Genomic DNA, 22772 nt, shown 5'->3' on the forward strand with positions numbered 1-22772 from the left:
AATTTTACTATAAACACACGAGGCGGCTGTGGTTGCCAGAATTAAACTATTAAAAATGCAGTATAGACCATTTTGAGGGATGTAAACAATATCAATGATCCTGACGTGTTTCCTGTTTTACATTTTAAATTTTCATAGCTTCTGACAGTCCAGAAAGCTCCACATATTGATAAATAATGTTACGATAGCTGTTATAACATCATTAGGATTGTATCGCCTCTTGTTACAGAAATAGTTTGACAACAAGCAGGAAGTATTCATGGACCAATGACATGAGCACACTGAAATGGTCTATATATGAATGAAAAATAAATATCAAAATTATACAGTGAATAACTGTATTTTTGTGGCTTTTTTAGTCATACACTAATGATTTTAAGTATAAACATCTACACAACATTAATGTTCATCACAAACAAGCAGAGAAACGTACAAGTATACAGTATAGAAGGAGCTCGGTGTCATTCACACAACTAAACACCTTCATGGAAACACAAATTAAAGTATTGCAATTCTGTCACGTTTCGGGGGATTGAAACAGCAACAAAAACAGGGTGTAGGATCCAAGTGCAGATTTTTAATGTGAAATAGTGCAGAGACAGTGACAAAAATCAAAGTAACGAAATAAACAAACAAACGAGGAACTCAAACAGATTAAACTAGAACTAGACTATAACAACTAAGACAAGAGACAAGAGCAAGATCGGGAACAACATACCAACAAGGATGAACGACGAACTAACAAACAGAGGTGGAATGGTAGAATATATAGTCCAGGTAATCAACGGGGAAACAGAGACAGCTGTGATTGCAAATAAGTATATATGAAAGACTGGGTGTGTGCGCGAAGGAATGTGTGGGTATGTAGTTCTTTCACCACTGTAGTTCACAGGGAGTTGCTAGCGAACTACATTGGCATCTGGTGGACAATTACAGTCATGACACCAACCCAGGCTCATTTTGAAAACGTACCTCTATATACGTTTCTGGAGGCAGTGAAATATGTTTTTGTTTTCGCGTATCCACGAGAGGCCACTGTGTATGCTTTTTCATTCATCAAATTTCTCTCGCAAGTGCCATTTGCTGCTGCTGTTCTCGCATAAACCCACTAGAGGCCGCTGTTGACTGACTGTTTGACTGACTGACTGAATGACTGACTGACTACTGACCCACCCTCCTCCTTCTCTAAACCCAACCAATTTTATTGATTGACCCGCCCACCCACTTCCCTAAACCCAACCAACAATTTTCAAAAGCAATCCAGAAAAAGAAAAGCCCTCGTCTGATTTTACCACATACTCAACCTGTTATTTTCTTATTGTATTTTTTGGATTCTGTTTTTGTCTTACCTGCTTTCTGGAACCGTTCTTCACCATACTCGAACCCCGTCGACGCGGTCAGCTCTTCTCCATGTCTCAAGTCCGCTGATGTACATGGCGAGCTAACAGGACAAACAGGTTACAGCAGGAAAGTTGTCCACATGGAGGTAAGCGGTCAGCTGGAAAGCGCGAAAAGGAATGGCGACATACCGCCCCATAGCGTCGTTTTAAAAATGAAATACAGCCATATGTACTTCTGACTGCATAATTCGCGGTCTCCACAAACATATATAGGACTATATTCAGAATGAGCCTATGTTGCAATAAATGTACCAACATTAGATGTCATATAAAACTCGAATGTGCATGACTTGAGAAAAAAACAAAAAAGAACCATAGTAATGTCAGCAATTGCAGACATGCAGGGAATTCTGGGAAAGTGAATTTACCATCATGAGCTCATTCTAAAAACGTAGCCCTATTCATTTCTGGAAATTGCGAATCATGTAGCTTGAAGTAAGTATGGCTGCATTTCATTTTTAAAACAAACACTATGCTACGCCTTTTTTTTTTGCGCTAGCAGTTGACTGCTTACCTCTGTATGAACAGCTTTCCCGCTGTTTCCAGTTTGTCCAGTAGTTTGCTGCGTACCTTGGCGGGCTTGAGACAGAGGAGTTGACCACAACAACGGGGTTTGAGTTGGGTGAAAAGCAGTTCCTGAAAGCAGGTAAGACAAAAACAGAAGCCAATAAAATAAACAAGTAAATAACAGGGTGGGAATGTGGTAAAGGGTGAGGACTTTTCTTTTTCTAGATTGCTTTTTAAAATTGTCGGTTAGCTCTAAGGATGTGGGTGGGCGGGTCAATCGGTGCTTTTGAAAACACTATTGGCAAAGTCCCTTTAAGGCAAGTCATTTCACTCGGCAGCCATCTTTGAAACACCTCTAACGCAGTATGCTCAGGCATTCTGTCTGAATGGGGAAACATCAAATTCTCCAAAACTGTTTGCCAAGCTTACCACTGAATTTCATATTAGGAATGACAAATAAAATTAAAAAACAACATCCGCAGAAACTCTTGTCTGGTCCGAGCCCCTTTCCCAGAGTAGTGTCTCCTGTACAAGTGGGCAGGGCTTTATTCACCATATTGACCATTACACTTTTGGTTGGGTTATTGGTTGGGTTTAGGGAGTGCTTAATTCAAGAATCCCAAGGTCTCGGAACAGATCGGGATAACGGATCCAGCATGTTACCCGAGGAAGGAGAGGTGTTGCGAACCTTGGGGGAGGGGGGAGGGGAACGTGAATAGCGGGGGGTTGTCGCGGATGAAAGTGAAGAGGGTTGGGGAGTCGTGGAAGAAAGTGAAAGTGAACAGCGAATGGGGACGGAGGGCGGTCGAGGAGGGGGATCGGTAAAATTAGGTATTGGATCAGATTTCAGAGGTGCCGGATCCGGCGTGTTCCTGCACAAATTAAGCCCTGGGTTTAATGAAGGAGTAGGGTGGGTCATTCGATCGGTCAGTCAGTCAGTCAGTCTGTCGACAGCGGCCTCTGGTGGATATACGCGAGAAAAGATTTGAGATCTCAAAAAGAGTGAAAACAAAAACATACCTCCTGGGATGTATTTGGCACTCTCCAGAATTGTATATAGGGGTACATTATCAGAATGAGCTTGGGTTGGAATTTACGATTATTCACCATATAAATCATGGAAACTTACTGTTAAACAGGTTACAGATTTTTACCAAAGCATTTTTTACAGTTTATTACCATTGAAATCATGAAGATTTTTTTACAGTGTATCTTTTTGTGGACTTTTTCCCCTAAGGGCCACAGATTTAAGTTCCAGGTTTCCAATTGGGCAAATGTGGCAACAGTTGTAAACACTGGCTCCATACACTGGTATGGTGTTGAGGCAATTCATTTTTAAAGAGTGTTTCTGGTGTAGGCAAACATTTTAAGTTGCAGAAACAATTGTTTGTTTTCCACTGTTGCATAAGGGATAAAAAAAATAATTAAAATAAGTAAAATATACTCAACAAAACATAGGAAAAACAGATTAAAAACATTATTTGATTGGGTAAAGTCACAGATTTTGTATGTGTGTGTGTCTTTGTGTAGTATTGTGAACAGTGTCACATGTCTGTGCTAGATAACAGAATAACACCCAAAATGATCAGCAGGGAACGGCTGCTTCCTTTGCTGGAGGACAGAAAACAGCCTCCTCATATCCTGTGCCAACAGCAAAACTACACATCAGCAAAGCGTTTAACTGTTGATGTATATTTTTTTCTACGTTGTTGTCTGTGTGATTCGTTTGGTTCCCAGTAATTGTATTATTCTGTAAATCAATGACCTGGGGACTACAGAGAGTATCAGAACAGTTCTGTGTTTTTATAGCATTAAAATACACACAAATGATGTCTGCAAAATGGTTGCAAACAATTTATATATGTTGAATTTAAAGAACCAAATTAAATTTAGCAATGTTTAACTTAATTTGTTTGTTCAAATTCAGCTCAAATCAATTGTTTACAACCACTTAACTTAAGAAAAAAAAAAAGTTAATACAAGAAATCATCATTGAATACCTTTATTTAGTGTACATGATACTAAAGCATGCGGCAGATTTAAACGTATTCAGTATGTACACTGTAAAAAAATGCTGGGTCTTAGTATTTCTTCATCATCATAGGGGTGCATATGTAACGGAGGCCAGCTAGTAAATGCTGTGCAGGTAAACGTCACTCCTCTGACCTCTAAAGGTGCTCTAGCGACAGATGCTAGAGGCCATGATCTTTAGTCTCCTTGTTAGAGCAACCGACTTCCATGCGGAAGGTCGCCGGTTCGATACCAGCCCGGAGCGGGTTGGGTGGCGTAGGACAGGTGGGAAACATTGGTGCCGTGACCCGGATGGGAGTGAGGTTTAGGGGGGTGAATGTAACGGAGGCCAGCTAGTAAGTGCTGTGCGGTAAAACCTCACTCCTCTGACCTCTAAAGGTGCTCTAGCGAATGATGCAAGAGGCCATGGTCTTTAGCCTTCTTGTTAGAGCAACAGACTCCCATACAGAAGGTTGCCGGTTCGATACCAGCTCGAAGCAGGTTGGGTGGCGTAGGACCGGCGGGGTTACACATACTATTGGGAAATTATGTGATATACACAAAAAACAGGCAGTTGTTATGTTCATTATTTAATATAGGCTCCCTCAAAACACACAGGCACACACAAGATGGTCTTCCAGTGTGGATTATACTTTTATTTTAATAATAAATTACATTTTTTACAAATTTACAAGTTTTTAATTAGTCAACTCTCATTATTTCCTATATATATATGGCTTTTGTGTTTTTTAAGAATAGGCGTTGGTAAATATACTCAAGGGCGTGCACAGATGGGTAGCATTTTGATTGTATAGTGGGCCGCTCTGGCCCAAAATGCCAGAGCTGATTTTTTTGTCCCAGTCCTTCCCTGATCTGCGTTGTTGACCCTTTTTCTATTTATTGTGCGGCCATACTCTAGTAGCAAAGAATTCTGGCCCAGATTTGGCATAAAGCAGGCACAGCAGGCATTCATCTGCCACTGGCATACAGCATGTGGGCCAAACATGGCCCAGGTTTGGCAGAGGTGGCACCGTCTTTAAGGCAACACACAAGATTTGGGCCAGATGTAAAACTTAGTATTTGGACCAGATTTAATAAATTGATTTGTGGGCCATGTGAGTTTGGCCAGTCTTGACCCACATTTAAAATACATTAAAATAATTTTTGAGTAAAGAAAAAATTCTACCAATCAGGTCACTTTGAGAAAAAGCGTGCCCATAGTGTGCCTAAAGCACAGCGCTTCATGGGTTTATCAATTTCATTGCAATCGTGACACACCAACCTATCTGGCCCAGTTCAGGCCCAGTTATGAGTTATTAACTTGGCTGAGACTTGGCCCAGATATGGTCCATGTTTGGCTCTTGTCTGGAAGCCAGATTTGGTCCAGTAATGTACTGTAATTCACTGCGGCATGTGGGCCAAGCAAAACCTGATTGTTTGGGCCAGAGAAATGTTGCTATGTTGGTAGCTTCAACACTTTTTAAAATGTAATTTATTTATTTGAAACTTTTTATTTGAATTTTCCTTTTTTTAAAAGAAAAACTCCAGTTATCTGTTCCCATAGATATCTCACCGCAATTCAAAACGTTTTGATTTCATGACTCATTTGCATAAATTTGTCTGATTTCATTTGAATGATTTGCTCCTCCCCCAATGACAGTTGGGTTTAGAGTTTGGTGCCACGCCTTCTTTTCAAAATTTCACATTTTCATATGAATTTGTATGAATTAGCCATTAAACTGACCAAACATCAAATCGTTACGTTTCTTTCTGAGTTTAGGCTGCAACTCCAAGTACTGAATATAGTTTATAAGGCCAAACTATGATGTATTATTTGATGTTGTCCAGCTGTCATTGTTTAATCTGATGTCATCTTTAGTAAAACTGCAAGTTGGCCATACGGTCTGCGTTGCCTTGGAGGCACATATGGAAATCCACTTGAGATGACCAGCATTCTCAGACACACACACACACACACACACACACACGGCTGAAGTCTGCTAATGATTAATGTGATGGTCTCCCGAAGATTTTTCCTGCCTCTTTTCTCATCTACCTTTTTTCTCCTGGAATGCAGGAATCCCCCTGCTATTTGTCAAACACCCAGTGGGGATTATTTGACAGAGGCCACATCGCACACACACACACACACATTTATGTACTTCCAGGCAGTGGCCAAACTAGTAAAGTCAGAGTCAACAGACACTCTCACGTTCAACAAATGATCTTTAACCTTCATTTGCAGATGTAGATGTATCCAGTGGATTAAATAATAATAAATCTGTCTATTTCTCCAGCTAATTTTGATTTTTTCTAACTGCTTACACACATTTTCAAATCAATGTCAAAACCTCTGGTCAGGTTGGTCTTAGCTGGTTTTAGCTGGTCAAGCTAGTCCTAGCTGGTTGTAGCTGGTCTAGCTTGGTTTAAGAGGGGTTTTGGACACTTTTTAGCTGGTCATAGTTGGCCAGGTTGGTCTTAGCTGGTTTTAGCTGGTCAAGCTGGTCTTAGCTGGTTTTAGCTGGTCAGGCTGGTTTTAGAGAAGTTTTGGCCACTTTTTAGCTGGTCTTAGTTGGTCAGGTTGGTCTTAGCTGGTTTTAGCTGGTCAGGCTAGTCTTAGCTGGTCCTAGCTAGTCTTAGTTGGTCAGGCTGGTTTTAGAGTAGTTTTGGCTACTTATAGCTGGTCTTAGTCGGTCAGGTTGGTTTTAGCTGGTTTTAGCTGGTCAAGCTGGTCTTAGCTGGTTTTAGCTGGTCAGGCCGGTTTTAGAGGAGTTGGCTACTTTTTAGCTGGTCTTAGTTGGTCAGGTTGGTCTTAGCTGGTTTTAGCTGGTCAGGCTGGTTTTAGAGGAGTTTTAGCCACTTTTTAGCTGGTCTTAGTTGGTCAGGTTGGTCTTTGCTGGTTTTAGCAGGTCAAGCTGGTTTTAGCTGTTCAGGCTGGTTTTAGAGGAGTTTTGGCTACTTTTTAGCTGGTATTAGTTGGTCAGGTTGGTCTTAGCTGGTTTTAGCTGGTCAGGCTGGTCTTAGCTGGTCCTAGCTGGTTTTAGCTTGTCAGGCTGGTTTTAGATGAGTTTTTGACCACTTTTTAGCTGGTCTTAGTTGGTCAGGTTGGTCTTAGCAGGTTTTAGCTGGTCAAGCTGGTCCTAGCTGGTTTTAGCTGGTCAGGCTGGTTTAAGAATGGTTTTGGCCACTTTTTAGCTGGTCTTAGTTGGTCAGGTTGATCTTAGCTGGTTTTAACTAGTCAGCCTGGTCTTAGCTGGTCAGGCTGGTTTTAGAGGAGTTTTTTCTACTTTTTAGCTGGTCTTAGTTGGTCAGGTTGGTCTTAGCTGGTCAAGCTGGTCTTAGATGTTTTTAGCTGGTCAGGCTGGTTTTAGAGGGGTTGCAAAAATAACTAGTAAAATATGCACTGTCATCATGGCAAAGATAGCTATTAGCTATTTAAAGATTAGCTATTAAAAGAATTGTTTAAAATGTATTAAGAAAATCTTAGCAAATATTTGCAAAATAATACAAATTTCACAGATGTTTGTGCCTTCAGCTGTATGTGAGGTTAGTTTGGGTTTTGCTGGTATCATACCGGAATCCAAAAGATAATGAACGCTGATCCACCAACACACCAACATCTCAAGTAGGTCACAATGTGCAAAATGCATTCATGCTGGTTCACTAACACTTCCACTTTCCATGATGGAAACAAGGGCCAGCATCCCATTCGGGGGAATATCCCTGCAAAATCCATAGCAAAGACTAGCAAAAACTGCAGCCATATGTTAGTTTTATGATAAAATAACTACAGAAATCAATTAAATGGACCCTAAAAATGCTGCATCATTATCCTGTTAAAGTCATCTCTAAACATGTTAGAGTTGATCAGTAAATGCACGCTGTTGTGTTGTGGCGTGGTTGTGCTCTGGCATTTGTTTTTGAACACTAGGTAGGCTTGCCACCCATGAGAGAGGAGCGCATGTCAGTGTTTGCCAGGACAGATGGCGCATGAGACCGTACAGATATTACGCAAGAAGTGTGAATTTCTCTGTTTTAACAGCACATCTCCATGACTGCATGTACTCTAGTCCTGGTCACTGAGATCTTCAACCTGTAATTGTTTTTTAATATGCCGACATGCATCTTCATAGAATTAAATCATGGGAGTACTGACTGCACTGTATAGGGAGTAATGAAAAGGGCTGTTTATTCTGTATTTAGCTTTTCGCTTGTACGGTGGCTCTTAACTGTCAAAACAACTTTCAAAGAGCCTTTTTGGATGCAAATTTTTTATTATGGATGAAAGTTTTGAGGGCAGTGTGTCAATACGATTCATACAACTTACGGTGGAATTTATTTGTTAACATGTAAAAATCACAGGCGAACATTATGGATTCAGTGTGCAATAACTTTAAATCCAACCCCATTGAAACCTTTTATGTTTTATGAATGTTTACTACACCAACCCTAAACTCAACCTCACAGTAACCTGTTGTGTTTTAATAAAGTCTACACCTACCCCAACCCTGAACTTAACTTCATAGTAATCGGTTGGGTTTTATGAATGTCTACAACACCAACCCTAAACCCAACCTCACAGTAACCTGTTGTGTTTTATTAATGTCTGCACCTACCTCAACCCTAAACCCAACCTCACAGTAATCGGTTGTGCTTTATAAATGTCTATTACACCAACCCTAAACCCAACCTCACGGTAACGTATTGTGTTTTAATAATGTCTACTATACCAAACCTAAACCCAACCTCACAGTAACCGGTTGTCGTTTATAAATAGCACCTACTATACCAACCCTAAACCCAACCTCACAGTGACCTGTTGTGTTTTATTAATGTCTACATCTACCCCAACCCTAAACACAACCTAACAGTAATCTATTGTGTTTTATTAACGTCTACTACACGTAGACCATTCCTAAACACAACTTCAAAGTAACCTGTGTTTTAATAACATTGACATCTACTCCACACCTAAACCCGACATCACAGTAACCTGTTGTGTTTTATTCATGTCTACTACACCAACACTAAACCCAACCTCAAAGTAAGCGGTTGTGTTTTATTAATGTCTACACCAACCCCAACCCTAAAACCAACCTCAAAACAACCTGTCGTGTTTTAATAATGTCTACTACACCAACCCTAAATCCAACCTCACAACAACCTGTCGTGTTTCAATAATGTCTACTACACCAACCCTAAACCCAACCTCACAATAACCTGTTCTGTTTTATTAACGTCTACACCAACCCTTAACCCAACTTCACAACAACCTGTCATGTTTCAATAATGTCTACAACACCAACCCTAAACCCAACCTCACAACAACCTGTCATGTTTCAATAATGTCTACAACACCAACCCTAAACCCAACCTCACAACAACCTGTCATGTTTCAATAATGTCTACTACACCAACCCTAAACCCAACCTCACAACAACCTGTCATGTTTCAATAATGTCTACTACACCAACCCTAAACCCAACCTCACAACAACCTGTTGTGTTTTAATAATGTCTACTACACCAACCCTAAACCCAACCTCACAACAACCTGTTCTGTTTTATTAACGTCTACACCAACCCTTAACCCAACTTCACAACAACCTGTTGTGTTTTATTAACGTGTACACCTACCCTAAACCCAACCTAACAGCAACCTGTTGTGTTTTAATAATGTCTACTACTCCAACCCTAACCCAACCTCACAGTAACCTGTTGTGTTTTATTAACGTCTACACCAACCCTAAACCCAACCTCACAACTACTTGTCGTGTTTTAATAATGTCTACACCAACCCTAAACCCAACCTCACAACTAGTTGTCGTGTTTTAATAATGTCTACTACACCAAGCCTAAACCCAACCTCACAACAACCTGTTGTGTTTTATTAACGTCTACACCTACCCCAACCCTAAGCAAAACCTCACAGTAACTATACACCAACCATAATCCCAACCTACGTGTGGTGTAAGTACCTAATCACTCTACCAAAATCTGACAGAGGCAGTACCCCCACTCCATGTCTCTGGGCATCATCGTAGGATGTCCAAATCAACCTGACAACCCTTCAAATGTTATATTTCTCCCATTCCTCTTCATCCCACTGTCCCCTTACCACACCTTTTTTATCCCTACATCCACTCAAAAAACATTGCTTCTAAATGTAGCGTAGTCCTTGCTAGGGAATAGTGTCTATTTGGATTAGTCAGCCTACAGCATAATGTATAGTACTTGACAATAGTCATGCTTAAGTAAACTGTAATTCACCTAATTGCATAAAAGGTGTGCTTAGTTTACATTTGAGGCCAGCCTCTCCTGCTGTTTACAGTTGTTTGTACAGTGCTGCATGTGACTGGAGGCATGAGCTCAAAACCCTGAGGAGGAAGTTGTTGGAGGAAGTTTCTTTTCTGCATGATTTTAGCTTATCTGTTTTGATGCGAGCGAGTCGATGAGTGCACGGTGAACGTGATGGGGTAGTTTGTAAATGATTGGTTTCGTCAGCGCAGACTTTGGCTGTGTGCTGTAACCTGAACTGCCCTTTGAACTCGTGATGGCAGATAAGCAGAAGAAATGGGGCTTCTTTGGAAGGAGATCTTTCTTTGGACAACACTCACGCCAGACTGCTTCGAGTTAGTGAGTAGTGTTCACGTAAATATGGAAGCTGTGAGCTTTAACTGAGATGAAAGTAAACGCCGAATGCATGGCTCTTTCACAACATGCAGTGTATCCTGTTATTGAGTTTGTCTGTTGGAGATCATCTAGCCATTTTTTAACTTGATCATTTCAGCACATTCATTTTAGTTACTAAAGGAGTTTGGTCAGCTGATGTAGATTTAATTATTAATAGTCCTATATGATTATTCATGTTGATGTATGATATATAAAGTAGTTTTGATGAGGAAAATATATAAAGGTTTCACCAAAATTGTTTATTAGCTGTGAGAATAACTCAATGCCAGTTTGCAGAGAGTTTTTGAGTTAATGGGTAATTGGTTGCTTATATGAACCAAATCCAAATTGACGGTATTCAGACAGAAGTATGCCTATGGATGGTCTGTCCAGTACTTAGTTAAGCTAGTTTGAGATATTATTCAGGTCTTTTGCAATAGTAATAGGGATTCTGTTCATAGAAAGCACGTCTAGTGGCATATTTTATTTGACTTTTTATATGTTGGCTTTTTCATGATTTTGTTTGCTTGTCTTGAAAATAAGGTTGTTCATCCCAACTCGATTTTTAAATAAACATAATAAACCTTTTTTTTTGTCAAAATTCTGTTTGACTTACAATCAAAACCTTTCTAAAATGTTCAATTCAGTATATATATATATATATATATATATATATATATATATATATATATATATATATATATATATATATATATATACACACACATATATATTATATGTGTATATATATACACATATATATATAGGCGGGTCCCCTCCCGGCCCTTGCGCCCCACTGCTCTGCAAATTTTGCACGTCTCTTTTATTTAAACACACATTGTGAAAAAAAAAAGAAAAAAAAAAAAAAAAATATATATATATATATATATATATATATATATATATATATATATATATATATATATTATTTATTTTTTTTATTTTATTTTTTTTCACAATGTGTGTTTAAATAAAAGAGACGTGCAAAATTTGCAGAGCAGTGGGGCGCAAGGGCCGGGAGGGGACCCGCCTAACCCTAACCTAACCCTAATTCACAAAGTGGTAATAATTGTTGAACATTAATCAGGATCTTAAATCCTTAAAAGTTTTTAATATTTAGATTTTAAAATAAATTTATAAACTTTTGTAAAGCTATACTTTGTATTTGTATCTGCGTCAAATTACAAAAAAAAACAAAAAAAAAAACGACCACTTATGCAAGATGTTTCTAATGCAATAGGACAGTACATCTAAATGTTTTCCTTTCTTCTGGCTACTTCTGTCAGTCTCACACATTTTTTTTTTCTTTTTCTGAAAGTCTTGATAATGACGTTGTTGGGTTTTTCTATTATTATTTGAGCATATAGGACAGCAAAACGTTTATTTGTTGTACTCTCCTATTTAATGCAAGTTTAGCCAACTATACCAACTTCCGCTGTTGAGAAAACCTGATGAAAAGCTGATTGAGAAATGCAGATGTAGACCAACCAAGTCAGAAACATGCTCAGGAAACAAGCCATAGCGATATTTGAAAACCTTTGAAAACACTTTATACTGAATTCTGTTACTAATTGTTAACCAGTATAATGAAATTAATAATTTAAGAGTAAAAGCCTATCAGCTGAGTTCTGAACCAGAGAGAGCAGATACAATGTGCTGCAATAATGTAGACTAGAAGAAATGTAGACATAAATAAACAACTATCTCCAAATCATTGATAAAGAGGAAAGACTTAGCAATAGATCCGATATTTAAAAAATAGAAACATAACATAGCCAATTATTTACAAGATTTAAAATAAATCTCCGATGTTACTAGAATGTGTATGTGAAGTTTCAGCTCAAAATTTACCCTTTAAATAATGTTTTACTCTCCTTTGAATCTGCCCCTTTTAAGCTTTAAACCTAACTGTAGTGTTTGGGTTACTGTCACTTTAAATTTAAATGAGATTGTGCTCTTTTCTAAAGGTGGAGCTACAAATGCTTACGTGTCAGAATAGTGGCAGATTCAAAAACAAGATTAACATCCTATGCTAATGAGGGACAGTGGGCGGGGCTTTCCCCCTCTGATCACACATAAAAAAAGGGAGAGTCAAAGTCTTTCTTCAGACTCTTTTTATCAAATTTATACATTTTTGGAGATTACTTCCTCTATCTTTATCAAACTACAACTCCCCCAGAACTCTTTGCACTCATCAGCCCCTGCCGCAGCTGACAATAATCCTGACACTCACACGCAGACACAGCTGTAGCTCATCTTGGGGGATTATTTATTATATAAGATTTATATGTACCCCTCGCTTTCACAGACACTTGGCTGAGTCTTGTTTCTCCCACAAACATTACAAAGAATTTTTCCCTGTTTGTCTTGCCTTGTTTTGATTCGTGTCTTGTTTACTGTTTTGATTCTTTGCCACCTAGCCTGACCCTTCACCTGCATTTTGACTACGTTTATTGCATTATCTTTACGCTGCTGTTTTGCCCCTGTTTTTGACCATTGCCTGCATGACTTCTCTTTAAGAGTTAGAAGCTGGTTGTATTCACAGATTGTTGCCACACAATTGTTTTTAAACCCATTCTAAGCACGATTTTTGCTGTAGGTTTTAAAAATCTGTTTAAATGAAGCGGGTGTTCATTAATGCTGATGATACAAAAGGCATCTTTTTAAACAATGTGGTTTGGGAAATATTGCAAAGCGATATTATTTGGTTTCTATTAGGGTTGTGCCGATAGATGATGCAATCGTCCATCGTCGATGGCTAACAAACTTCACGATGATGAGCCAGCATCACAATCCATCGCCCCTCCCCACATTTAAATTCAAATATAACTTATTATTTGCATGTCATCTTAATAGCAATAATGGTCTTTCATGAGCTTTGGTAAATGTTACATATAGCTGCCGCTTGCACGGTTAACAGCATCGTGAGGGTTAAATGAAGAATTACAGCACCTCTCACGCTTAAAATGTGTAGATTCAGTGGCAAACGCTATTACCTGCAAACAGACTTAACAGTGAATGGCTTTAGTCATTTTCATAGCGGACTTGAAGCCACCGGAAGTCTTAACATTCAAAATGAATGAATGGATGTTTTACAATGTACTCTTAAATAGCTGGTTGGTAAATATTGCAATACCTAATTTAATAATGAAAAAATCATCATTAAAAAAGTACAAAAATACAGTCATTAAGTTCATTATACATGTGCATTTAAGTCAAGAATACAGGATTTTTAGCTGTAGTTATAAACTGCTTACTAATGTCTGTTAATGTAGATTAACAAATAACAAAATACCAAAAGCTTCAAAAACTGTGAGTCAGATGAAGTTTACTTTAAAAATGTGTATTATACAGTTGAAGTCAGAATTATTCGCCCCCTTCGAATTTTTTCTTCTTTTTTAAATGCTTTCCAAATGATGTTTAACAGAGCGAGGAAATTTTCACAGTATGTCTGATAATATTTTTTCTTCTGGATAAAGTCTTATTTGTTTAATTTTGGCCAGAATAAAAATTGTTTTTCATTTTTTTAAACACCATTTTAGGGACAAAATTATCAGCCCCTTTAGGCTATATTTTTCTCGATAATCTACAGAACAAACCATCGTTATAAAATAACTTGCCTAATTACCCTAACCTTAACCTAATTAGCCTAGTTAAGCCTTTAAATGTCACTTTAAGCTGTATAGAAGTGTCTTGAAAAATATCTAGTCAAATATTATTTACTATCATCATGGCAACAATCAAATAAATAAGTTATTATAAATGAGTTATTAAAACTATTATGTTTAGAAATGTGTTGAAAAAATCTTCTCTCCGTTAAACAGAAATTGAGGAAAAAATAAATAGGGGGCGAATAATTCAGGGGGGCTAATAATTCTGACTTCAACTGTATATATGTCTTATGTTTCTGTCTTGTTTAGTGTGGAAGGGACTGTTGAAAGCAGTGAGCCTGGCCCTTCCGTGGACACCAGCATAGGATATGGCCGTGGGCCGGTCACTCACAGTTCTTCCTTGAGTCCGGACCAGTCCGAGGGATCTTTGTACAGCCACAGCATCCAAAGCGGCCCGCAGCGCCCTCAACGGCCCAAACTACAACACTCTCAGTCCATCCTGCGCAAGCAAGCAGAAGAAGAGGCCATCAAGCGCTCTCGCTCCCTCTCTGAAAGCTATGAGCTATCTACAGACCTTCAGGACAAGAAGGTACAGTGCCATGACTGATGTTTTAACTACACTATTGTGCATTAACTGTAGTACACTTTAAAGGGTCACGAAACACCAAAACACATTTTTTTGAGCTGTTGACAGTCGTATATGTGTCCCACACTGCTAAAAACACTATTAAGACACTTATATTTCACTAAAAAGTGAACATTGGTTGTTTTTGCGTTATTTCAAGAAAATTCGTTCTTTCGGTTTGAAACGAATTTTTGAAGTTGCGTCACGACCATGAGATCTTATCATTCATGAGTAAGACTTGGTTCAAACCAATCAGCGCGCTCTATCATGTATGTGGTGCAACTTCATTAATATGCATGATAGCTTCGAAGACAAGAACAAGAACTGTTTGGAGTTACGGGTCGTCAGTGTTGCTTTTATAATTTGCTGCAGTGAAGGTTTTGTTTTCATTTTCCCGCTATGAGAGCGCAGCTGGACTCGTGTGTGGATTACAGTGCACGCGGCGCGCGACAGAAATATGTGTCTAAGGAACATTGTTTACCCGAGAGCTTTTCTCATCTGGAAATGGTGAAATCCGGATTTGCCTCTCGTCTCCTTTTAATAAAGACACAGCTCCAGTTGGTGTTGATTGTCCTGTCTCTACAGATTTGGTAAGTGAGGGATCAGAGGTATTTGTTTGTTTATTCAGAGGCAAAGCTAGTTTGTATCGTCAGCAGTACTCTTTCAGTGTTTACAGACGGACCTTAGTCAAATGATTTCTAAGTTACTAAAGTTTACCGTGCGGTAATATCTCTACAATATTATGGACTGAAAAATCTGCCGTAAATGCTGCTCTCTGAGTGTAAACATGTTAGCACCACAATAAAACATACCGTTGTGTAGAATTTTCGACGCATTTTGTGACAGAAATAGCACACGGCTTTCTGATGCTACCTCCCGAGTGCATCTAAGTTACAGAGAAATGCGGAGGTTTTTTTTTCTCTCATTCGCAGTGAGGAATCAAACATTGCATGAAAAATGCACGCTTCCAGCAACCCCTCCAATCAAATATCTAATTTGTCAGGAGGGGCATGAATGAAATTCCTGAATGAAAGACTGCCAAACTGCAGTTAAAGTACGCCATTAAATAATTTGGCAAATAATTCGATTACTGATGTCCTTGTTAGCACAGTCACTGTCTTTCACCTCTGCGTCTGTGTGTTTGTTTTGCCTCTGTGAAAATCAGTGCGTACCCAAACCGACACTCCCATTTTTATGGTAATTTTCACAGACCTTCCTTCTTTCCCTCCTCCGACACTCCCCCAAACAAAGCTAGACACGCCCACTTTCCTAACTTTTTCCAAAGTAGAGGTGTGAAAAAACCCCGCTGAAACAAGTTTCATGGCCCTTAGCAGTTTTACGTATTTTGTGATTAATGTTTTATGAGTTTTATGAAGATTTAGAAGTTCAAAAATTAGCAGAGTAGAGGTCAACAACCCATAATGCATTTCACAACCGTAAATAAATGAAAAAACACTCCATTGAAAATCACAAAATGTGAAATTTTTTTAATAGATTCAAAGTCTTGTTTGTTTTAATTCGGCTAGAATAAAAGCAGTTTTGAATTTTTTAAAAAACTTTTTAAGGTCAAAATTATTAACCCCTTTAAGCTATATAATTTTTTGATAGTCTACAGAACAAACCATCGTTATACAATAACTTTAAATTAATTAAGGTTAATTACCCTAAACTGCCTAGTTAACCTAATTAAACTAGTTAAGATTTTAAATGTCACTTTATCCTGTATAGAAGTGTCTTGAAAATATCTAGTCAAATATTATTTACTGTCATCATGCCAAAGATAAAATAAATCAGTTATTAGAGATGAGTTATTAAAACTATTATGTTTAGAAAAATGTTGAAAAAAATCTTCTCTCCGATAAACAGAAATTGGGGAAAAAATAAACAGGGGGGTCAATAATTCTGACTTTAACTATATATAAATATATATATACATATATATATATATATATATATATATATATATATATATATATATATATATATATATATATATATATATATATATATATATAGTTGAAATCAGAATTATTAGCCCTCCTTTGAATTTTTTTTTTTTTTATATATTTCCAAAAGTATGTTTAACAGTTTACTAGAGCAAGGAAATTTTCAAAGTATGTCTGATAATATTTTTTCTTTTAAAGAAATTTGTTTTCTTTAAAATATGTGATTTGTCAGGTTTTTATTTTTAATAATTTTGCAATAATTTTAAAAAACTCTTTTTTCACATTGTCATTATGTGGTAATGTCTGTAGAATTTTGAGGAAATAAATGAATTTAATCCATTTTGGAACAAGGCTGTAATAAAAAATGTGGAAAAAGTGAAGCGCTATCAATACCGAAAATATAATTAAATATAATTAAATAATTAGACTTTCTAGGGGCATCCAAATATAATCTATGGGAAACACTGAGCAGTATTAATATGTGTTGTATCTCCAAATAAACCCTAATTGCTTTTTCATAACGCTGCCTAAATCATATCATTTTTGTTTTTTCAAGGTGGAAATGCTTGAGCGGAAATATGGAGGCCGTTTCATAACCCGCCATGCTGCACGCACCATCCAGACAGCTTTCCGGCATTACCAGATGAACAAGAACTTTGAGCGCCTCAGGAGTTCGATGTCCGAGAACCGCATGTCCCGCAGGATCCTGTTGTCCAACATGAGGATGCAGTTTTCCTTCGAGGCACCTGAGAAGGTCCACAGCTCCTTCTTTGAGGGCAGACAGATGTCTCTCATGGAGGAGAGCAGCCATATAGGAGCAATGGTGCAACCTGGAGAGAAGGTTCCTGTTATCCTGGAGGCTCCAGAAACTCAAAATGACTTGACAGACACAATAACGGAGCTAGAGGACACTTTCTCAAAGCAGGTAAAGTCGCTGGCTGAGTCAATCGACGATGCACTGAACTGCCGCAGTCTACACAAAGAGGAGATCCAGCCTGAGCAGACGGTTTGTGAGCTGCAGCAGAAACGGGAGCTTCCTCAGCCTGATGAGCACCACAGGCTGGACGAGATCTGTGATGTGACTCTGTTCATCGATGAGGAGGAGCTCTCTCCACTGGTACAGCCATCCAGCGCAGAATCTGATCAGCACACTCAGTCCGTCAGCACCTCACAGGAGTATTGGTCCATGGATGCTAACACGAACACAAGTGCCAGGAGCACTCCATCCCTCGATTACCAGAGTACAAAGCTTTGTGTGGACTTGCCCGTGCTGACAATCGAGCCTCCCAGCGACAGCTCGGCAGATGCGAGTGATCGCTCGGAGCAGGGTTTGGTCCAGGCTCAAAACGTTCCCAAACAGACCACAGCAGCACCACGGGCCAATCCCAAACACGGACTCCCTGCCAGAGTTCCCTCTCTTTCTGGTGAGGAAGAGCCACTGAGACACCGGCAGGTGGTGAGTCATCTGGCCACCAATGGCAGCCGGCAGAGCAAGTCAGAATCAGACTTTTCCGATGGAGACAATGACAGCATCAACAGCAACTCGAACTCTATTGACACAATCAACTCTGAGTCCTCTTCCAGTCAGCAGAACCTCAGCAAACAGACCTACCACAAAGACACTCGCAACAGCTGGGACTCTCCGGCCTCCAGCAGCGACATCATGCGCAAGAGACAATACCGCATTGGTCTCAACCTCTTTAACAAGTATGTTTTTGGTGAATGAATCTAATGCGCATTTTATTATCCAAGACTTGACTTATGTTTGAGATGCATATTATTTCTATATTGAATAGACCAGGGGTCACCAACCCTGTTCCTGGAGAGCTAGCTTCCTGCAGAATTCAGTCCCAACCCTGATTAAACACACCTGAACCAATTAATAGTACCTAAAGCAGCACTTGATAATTACAAACAGGTGTGTTTGGTCAGGGTTGCAACTGAAATGTGCAGGAAGCTAGCTCTCCAGGAACAGGGTTGGTGACCCCTGGAATGGACTGAGCTCATGCCTATTCTTGAGTCATTATTATTGTCATTTTAAGTATTATGTGTAGTAGCACTATGATTAAAAGTGGAAAGAAACAGGTCTATGACCTCAATTGTTAAATAGCGATGAAGACAATTCACTTTTTTATTTCGAATTACCACAAAAAATATGCGATTATAGCATAGCCAATTTATAAAAGGTGCTATGTGTAAGTTCCTAGTCATAGTGCTTCACTTTTCCATATTTTTTTATGTTACAACCTTATTCCAAAATTGATTCAATTCATTTAAATTCTACACACAATACCCAGCCATTTTCAGATCTCTCCAGAGATGTTCAATAGGATTTATGTCTGGGGTCTGGCTAGGCCACTCACTGATATTTTGGCGGTGTGCTTTCGGTCATTGTCCTTCTGGAAGATGAACAGTTGCCCTAGTCCAGGGATGGGCAAACTTGATCCTCGAGGGCCGGTGTCCCTGCAGAGTTTTGTTCCAACACTAGTCAAACACACCTGACTAAACTAATCAGTGTCTTCAAGATCACTAGAAATCTATAAGCAGGTGTGTTTGATTAGAGTTGGAGCTAAACTGTGCAGGACACCGGCCCTCCAGGACTGAGTTTGCCCACCCCTGCCCTAGTCTGAGGTCAGGAGCACTTTAAAAGCAGGTTTTCATTCAGGATGTCTCTGTGCATTGCTGCATTCATCTTTCCCTCCATCCTGACTACTCTTCCAGTTCCTGCTGCTAAAAAACATCCCCACAGCATGATGCTGCCACCACCATGCTTCACTGTAGGGATGGTGTTAGCCTGGTGATAAGTGTTGCCTGCGTTTCTCCAAATGTAACACCTCACATTCACTCCAAAGAGTTCAATTTTAGTCTCATCAGAGCAGACAGTTTAGTTTCTTATGGGCTGAGAGTCCTTTAGGCAAATTCCAGACGGCGAGGGGCTTCCGTCTGGCCACTGATTGGTGGATTGCTGCACAGATGGTTGTCCTTCTCCACAGAAAAACGCTGGAGGCAGACAGAGTGACCATCGGGTTATTGATCACCTCCTTGACTAAGGCCCTTCTTCCCTGATCACTCAGCTTTGATGGTTGGCCAACTCTAGGAAGAGTCCTGGTGGTTCCAAACATCTTCCACTTACGGATGATGGAAGCCGCTGTGCTCACTGGAACTTTCAGAGCAGCAGAATTTTTTCTGTAACCTTCCCCAGCCTTGTGCCTTGAGACAATCCTCTCTGTAAGATTTACAGTCAATTCCTTTATCTTCATGCTTGGTTTGTGCTTTGACATGCACCGTCAACCCTGGGATCGTATATAGACAGGTGCATGCCTTTTCAGATCATGTCCAATTAACTGAATTGACCACAGGTGAACTCCAATAAGGCTGCTGAAACATCTCAAGAATGATCAGTGGAAACAGAATGTACCTGAGCTCAATTTATAGCTTCACAGCAAAGGCTGTGAACACTGATGTACATGTGGTTTTTCAGGTTTTTTATTTTTAATAAATTTGCAACAATTTCAAAAAAAAAAATGTTTCCCATTGTCATAATGGGGGATTGTGTGTAGAATTTTAAGGAAATACATGAATTTAGTCCATTTTGGAATAAGACTGTAACGTAAAAAAGTGAAGCACTATGAATACTTTCCGGATGCACTGTAAGAAACATGGTAAGTGAACATAATTATTTCTCTTAAATACAATGCTAATGTCAGTTATTGAGTCAAATTTTTTAGTGTTTTTAATCAATGCCTACCAAACAATACAAATATTACAAATGTAAACATTAGCTGAGCTTATTGTAGTGTAAGGCTCGATCATCAGCCATGCTCGCTCATGTTGGTGTCATCAATCTGGCAACGTACATGTGCATCGAATTATCAGGGTAAAAAAAAAACTCTCCAATGTTTTGAATTTGGACTGCAATACCTAGTGCAACCACTAGTTGTTAATCCTACATACTGATCTGCACCTTTAATCATAAACCAAAGCCAAAAATGTAAACTGTAGTCAGCAAGTGTTGGTGCATTTTTGCATGTTGTCAAAAGTGTTTAGTTATGCCAGTTCTAATATTATTTATGAAATCTCATTCGTTTGTTCTAGAAGTAACAAAAAAAAATTGAATGAACATTTTTTTTTTTAAATGTAGGTGATATTTTTGAGCCAACAAAACATAATGGTGACCTAATCTAGAATAATCTACTTCCAGAAAGCCAGAGAAGGGCATTCAGTACCTGACAGAGAGGGGCTTCATTCCCGACACGCCTGTGGGTGTGGCTCACTTCCTGCTCCAGAGGAAAGGCTTGAGTCGACAAATGATTGGGGAATTTCTCGGGAACAGACAGAAACAGTTCAACAGGGATGTTTTGGAGTGAGTATTTAGATTTTTTCCTATACTGTTTTTATTTTTACTTTGAAAGATCTACATGATGTCGTAGCTCTTAATCTCCACAAATAAAGTACTCCCACGTGTGGTATTACGTTATAACAGGTGCAAATAATAGGCACAGATCCAGTGTTTTGTACACTCTCAAGAAAAATCTAAACAGTTAGCAAAATGATTTTTTTTTTTAATGGAAAATGAACAGTAATAATTCCTTACATTAATAATTCCTTACATTTATATAGCGCTTTTCTGGGCACTCAAAGCGCTTTACACAATGGGGGGGAATCTCCTCATCCACCACCAGTGTGCAGCATCCACCTGGATGACGCGACAGCAGCCATTTTGCGCCAGACCGCATACCACACACCAGCTGATTGGTGGAGAGGAGACAGAGATGAAGCTAATTGGAACATGGGGAGGGTTAGGAGGCCATGATGGACAAGGGGCAGTGGGCAGATTTGGCCAGGATGCCGAGGTTAAACCCCAACTCTATTCGAAGGACATCCTGGGATTTTTAACGACCACAGAGAGTCAGAACCTCGGTTTAACATCTCATCCGAAAGACGGCGCTCACTGAGCAGTATAGCGTCCCCGTCACTATACTGGGGCATTTGGACCCACACAGACCGCAGGTTGGGCGCCCCCTGCTGGCCTCACTAACACCACTTATTAGTAATGAAAACTAAAGGCTGATTTATACTTTTGCATCAGGCGCACACATATGCAGCCTTCACGGCGTCGCATAGAACTCACCGTGGCTGACGCAGACACTGACGCACCTCTTAAAAATGTAACATGTAGCGCAGATAGGTTGGCTTGGTAGCACTGACGAGTGTGGGTGGGGCTGAGAGCCACGTAAACCTGTTGGAGTGAGTGTATACAAGTGTAGAGTCCCGTCAAGTTTTTCTGCTTACAACATTACGACCAGAACTTAGTCTTAAATGGAATGGGAGATGAGATTGGTTTAATGCACGTTATGTCCAAAAGATACACATAACTGATTAAGAGGATAAGGATAATCATTTTTAAGGACAATCAGACCAGATCAGACTGTTTTTCCTGTTTTTCCCTTCTCTAAAGCTTGGTTTATACTTCTGCGTCAAGTGATCGCCATGACTCATGGCGCATGCAACGTGCGTAGCTGTGCATTTATACTTTTGTGCGCTGTTTCTGTGGCTCTGCAATACACTTCCAAAACACTAGTTGGCACTTGCAGTAGGTGTTATTGTTCCTCTGTGTCGAGTTTCTTCGCTGGTCTTTTGTTTTTTCTGAACGTTTCCTTAATGTAAAAGTGGTTCAAACTCGCTCATTTTGAGGCAGGAAACGGCGGACGTGTAACAACTTAAACCATGAGGTAAACATAAAACAAAACTTTCCATCGGGAGCTCCTTCACGGGACTCCATACTTGTAAACACTTGCTTCGTCGGGCTTGGGCGGCTCTCGGTTCCGCCCACACTCGTCAACGATACCAAGCCGACCAATCACAGAGCTTGTGCTACGTGTTGTTGCGATGTGTAGTTACATTTTTTGAGAGGTGCGCGTCAGCGCATAAGCCGTGCCGTAACATACACATGCGCTTGATGCAGAAGTATAAATCAGCCTTATGTGCATCTACACACCTTG

General features: G+C 39.4%; 2 protein-coding genes across 5 annotated transcripts in view; both read left to right on the top strand.

Moving 5' to 3' along the window:
* Positions 1–22772, top strand: part of raf1a (Raf-1 proto-oncogene, serine/threonine kinase a) — a 778989-nt gene that overhangs the window by 602966 nt on the left and 153251 nt on the right. The window lies entirely within an intron of this gene.
* Positions 1–22772, top strand: part of iqsec1a (IQ motif and Sec7 domain ArfGEF 1a) — a gene marked incomplete at its 3' end in the record, with an annotated part of 122680 nt that overhangs the window by 67395 nt on the left and 32513 nt on the right. For both annotated transcript variants that reach the window (NM_001386594.1, NM_001386595.1), the window contains 3 exon segments: positions 14509–14788; positions 17327–18477; positions 20972–21133. In NM_001386594.1, coding sequence (NP_001373523.1) covers positions 14509–14788; positions 17327–18477; positions 20972–21133 — 1593 coding nt within the window.

This window comes from Danio rerio, chromosome 23 (assembly GCF_052040795.2).
Source record: "Danio rerio strain M-AB ecotype USA chromosome 23, GRCz13ab, whole genome shotgun sequence".
In the NCBI taxonomy this organism is placed as follows: domain Eukaryota; kingdom Metazoa; phylum Chordata; class Actinopteri; order Cypriniformes; family Danionidae; genus Danio; species Danio rerio.